The following is a 4,991-nucleotide window of genomic DNA, read 5'->3' on the forward strand; positions in this document are numbered from 1 at the left end:
CAGGAAAGTGCAGCATTGGCGACAAAACATTTGTGGAGTAAATGTTAAAGCTTTGCATAAATGGCAAGTTGAGTTTAGCACACCAGCTTGTAAAAAATTATCATTTTATAAGAATGGGATGGATCATATCTGAAAGCAGCTCCAGGTACTGTGAAGAATGAATTTGTATGTGATCTGTTTCTGAGAGCTGTTCTGTTGGACCTCTGTGTAATCTGGCATACTAAACATTGTTTTAAAGATTCAGCATTAAGTGCTGCAGCATGCCTTTGCTGATCTTGGAGAAACCTCATCTCTCTTCTCTCTTGAGACTCAATTTGACGTGCTACAGCATTCGTTTGCTGATCTCAAGAAAGTCTCCTCTCCCTTCTGTCTTGAGACTGTATTTAACATGCTGCAGCATGCGTTTGGTGATCTTTTGAAAGTGTCATGTCCCTTCTGTATTGAGACTCCATCTGACATGTTGCAGCATCATGCCTTTGCTGACGTTGAGAAAGTCTCATGTCCCTTATCTTTTGAGACTGTCACCTTCGGTTTTCTGCACTCCTCCTTGCCTTATTGGTGTTTCTGGAGAGATTACATTTTTTCTTTGGTGGCATATTCTTTTCCAATATTTTAAACCGAAATTACATACATAGAAAAAAAAAAAAATTCATTAATATCTATTTTTGTAAGCAGTTGTATGTATGTAGTATGTATATATTTTTGTATGCAGTGTAAAGTAACCAAACATAAGCAAATTGTAAATACCTTGCAACTGCTGCAATAATTATGAACTGTTAATGGAACGGTAGATGTGTACTTTCATATAACTTGGACCTTCCACAAAATTGATTTTTGTCAAGAGTTTGTGTAGATGTATGTGTGTGTTTAATAATGTAGGTAACGGGCATGCAAACATAAACACACTCACAGATACATACACATTCATATACAAAATGTGATGATATACACACATACACTCTCACAGACAGACACATACATGTAGTAAGAGAGACACCTACAGACATACATTCATGCATGTCAGTCATCATATGTGTATATGTATGTGTAGGTGTTTGTGTGTGTTTAATAGCATACCTAACACGGAAACACACATAGTCAGAGAGACATACACACTCATACACTCAGTGACACATACGCACTCATATATGTGATGTCGGCATGGTTTGAAATGTCCTTTACTATCTCATATGCATCGAATTTGCAAACACACACAATCATGAAAGAATAAAAGTGAAACAATATTACACAGCAGTTTTCGCTAGAGTGAGAAATGTAAATAGTATATTTAAATAGATAGAGTACTTTTTTCATAGTCAGTTTTTCACATTACATGGGAGCTCTAGGCAAAATGTTATAGTGCATGACCATCCATGACTCATAAGTAATGTGTGTGTAAAGTTTGATGAAAATTGGTTGAAAACTGTAGAAATGCATATGTAACACACACACAGACATGGTTATGTGGTAAGCCTGAAATTTTATGGTATTCTAGGAAATTACATTAAACTATGTAATAGATGATATAGAGTAAGTGGTACGACTTCCCTCACTTCCCTCGTCATTGATTCATTTCCTTGACCCAGTTTTTAGTCCTGATTGTTAACCACTTGTATTTCTACTTCCACAGCACTAAAGGCTTGAAAAAAAAACACCAAACAAGTGGCATAATAAAAATTTTCTCACAAAATATTTTCCCTTATAAATCTGTGTCCTTGAAGCTACAGAAAAATCAAATTCAAAATTACACTATACAATTTATGCGAATAAGTGTTAGTTGAGTAAGGAAAGCAGACATGAACCTATTTCTACTTATCAATCAAGTCATTTATATAATATTATCATTATTATTATTATTATTATCATTATTTTGGTTTGGCTCAAGTGCAGTCTTATTCCTGGTAGATTTATGTGGGTAGCAGGTTACTATCTGTAACCTTAGGTATCCACAAGTTTTCAGCAGTCTTTCAAATACTTAGAATCTTCCTGATAATCCTTGCTGTCCCTAAGAGGCAAACTTTCTGTAGGAGCTCTATCGGGCATCCTATTTCAATCTCCTTCAGCCATTTGGAAAATGTTTAGCCAATACCAAATAAAACAATTTTGGTATATTAGAAATTACTTGTTTTCCAAAGGGAATCATATAACATTCAATACAGCTAGAGCTATATATGTTATTCAAGTATGTATTTTTATTCCTAGAAATACATAGATACCTCTAGCTATACTGAACTAGCTATTCCCCCCACTCAAGAGACCCTAGTCTCTTATTCCACACTTGTTTTAGTGACAGTTTAATCCCTTCATCATGCAGCCAGGCCTTGAAATAGCAGTGAACCAAAATTCCAGCAGACATTTTCTTTCCTTTTAGTAATCTTTCACTCTTAAATATTACCATCAACTTAAACTTAGTTCTGTTTTCTGTAAACACACAAACTACAGTATATGTGCTTTCATGACTGTGTGGTCTTTACATGAAAAGTCTTTCTTTCTTTGATATCAACTGTACAGTTTCAACAAGATCAAAACAAAAAGTTTCACTCATATTTTCCTTCTAAGCTACAAAGCATGATGTTTTCTTTGCCCCAAAATGAAGACATGAAACAAATTTACCTTATCTACTCAGTCACATTGTACTTTCTAAGAATTCTTTGTTTTCTATTGTAGGCAGTTCATTTCTCACTATAAGTACATTCATCAGAAACTTCAATTAATAGAGTGAGATATCTTGGTTGACTTAACTATAACAAAGTTACAATGTAAACTAACATTTTTTCCCCTACATCTATAGATATAGAACATGCTTGCTTGTATATGAACTTTCATGTTTTTGACATTTCATTAAGACTTCTTACTTGGTTCAAATTCTGAAAAATTTCTCTGACACAGAAAATTCCTTCTCAGCAGCTCTTTACCATTAATGTCTATAAATTCCATAACTTTTAAGTTTGAAAACATCAATAGAGGGTTAGCATTTCCTCTTAAGAGCATTAGTAGCCATTATGACAATATTTGATAGAGGGTAAAATTACACCCTCTTACACCTATTTCTTTAACATATTTACAGCCTGATAAACAGACCCTTATAAAATAACAGTCTAACACAATTTTTGTCCTTGCGTAGCAACTGTTATTTCCTATTTGCTTACCCCTAGAAAGTATGAAAAATGGCTAATATTTCCTTCAAATTTTGCTTTTCTTACATTTATTCAAACCTCAAAGAACCCCTCTCAACACATGGCTATGATGTTTCCCTACTACTCCTGCTTGTGATCAGAGATGCACATATTGTCAGCCACTAAGGGACATGCTCAAGTGATTAAGGTCAAGCAACTGACAAGCAAATCTGTGGTATGGAGCAGAATATTTGCTACAATGATATTTCTGCTTCAGCAACTCAGTGCAGAATTTGCTTGAAATGTAATAAAAAATAAGTCAGTTTCAAAACATTGATGTCCAGGTCACAAAAACAAAGTTTGAAGGGAATAGTAGTCATTTCCTTTGATTTCGAGATAGAAGCAAATAAGATATAACACTTACTGACTGAAGACAAAATAAATAGATAAATAAATAAATAAATGAAAATTTTGTTACGCAGCGTTATTTTTGTTTCTTCTCTCTCTTGACATTCACTCTTTCCACATTTTCCCTATTTCTGTAACCCCGTTTGCTACAAATTTTACTATCACCCACCTTCATCAACTATCTTTGTTTAAACTATCACCATCAACTCTCTACCTATGTTGTTCAATATATCAACCAACCGACTGATCTCTTCTCTAACATGTTTATATATAAAAATAAATGCGCCCTTTTAAAGCCTAGCCAGACTTATGGGCCTGGTTTCCCGGTTTCTATGGCATATATGATCCCCAGATGGACGGGACGCCAGTCCATTGCAACATTACTCATTTTTGCCAGCTGAGCGGACTGGCGCAACGTGAAATGAAGTGTTTTGCTCAAGAACACAACGCGTCGCCCGGTCCAGGAATCGAAACTACAATCTTACGATCATGATGCTGACACCCTAACCACTAAGCCACGCGCCTCCACTAACATGCTTATATACAGTTAGCAAAACTCAACACAATAGATCTAGCGTAACATTTTCTGGCTTAGATTTCATACACTGAAATCTAATCTAGTAAATCACTTTTTCAAAATAGCTGCACCTATGCATTATGCACTCACATGTTTTGGTATTCATAATAGCAGCTGATTTTAGTAATGATGAGATTTCTTGCAGTCCTCAGTCAAATCGTCCAACCCATGCTAGCATGGAAAGCGGACGTTAAACGATGATGATGATGATGATGATGATTTAAGTTGCAGCTCTGATATAATTTGTATTTTAGCTACATAAAAAAAAAAAATAAAATAAAAAGTTTAAAAGTAAATATGGCATATTGACTGAGTCCCATAAACTGTAGGATTGCAGGAACACCACTAAAAATTATCTTTGTGAAGTCAATCTGATGTAAAGCCTACTTCGTGCAAACTATACTTGTAGCAGGGAATTCAATGAGCTGAGCATGCAATGAAGCATTGTTACTTTGGTCATGTTACCATTGCTTACTAGAGTCAGTTCTGCCACCCTGTGTAGTTCATGTTCATAGTTAGACTAAGCATCCTTTGGCTGGGAGTCTAAAATGCAACTTACTGGAGACCAGTGGTTCATAACATATTATTGCTTGGTGCTCCTTTACACCAAATGATTCGTCTTTCACAAATTTTGAAAAAAAAAACAGTAGATAGATTTTATCAAACAGAAACTAATTTTGTTTGTCCATTGTTAAATTATTTATGGAAATTACTAAAGAAGGAAAGACTTATATAACAAAATTATATTCGATCATGGTACATTGTCAGTTATGTTGTCAACTCAATAATAAAATGTCCTATTCATATCATAATCCTACAAAACTTCTTTTTTTTTTGAGAATGTGTTTAAAATGCTAGTATTGTACCTGTTTTAAATGCTTTAAAGCAAA

At 34.5% G+C, this 4,991-nt stretch overlaps 1 protein-coding gene across 1 annotated transcript in view; it reads right to left on the minus strand.

Moving 5' to 3' along the window:
- Positions 1 to 1,699: 1,699 nt before the first annotated feature.
- LOC106881571 (protein unc-79 homolog) overlaps positions 1,700 to 4,991 on the minus strand; it is a 43,132-nt gene continuing 39,840 nt past the window's right edge. The window contains exon 23 of the mRNA XM_052973023.1: positions 1,700 to 1,721. Coding sequence (XP_052828983.1) covers positions 1,700 to 1,721 — 22 coding nt within the window. The remainder of the gene's footprint in view (positions 1,722 to 4,991) is intronic.

The sequence above is a fragment of the Octopus bimaculoides genome, chromosome 14, assembly GCF_001194135.2.
Source record: "Octopus bimaculoides isolate UCB-OBI-ISO-001 chromosome 14, ASM119413v2, whole genome shotgun sequence".
Lineage (NCBI taxonomy): Eukaryota > Metazoa > Mollusca > Cephalopoda > Octopoda > Octopodidae > Octopus > Octopus bimaculoides.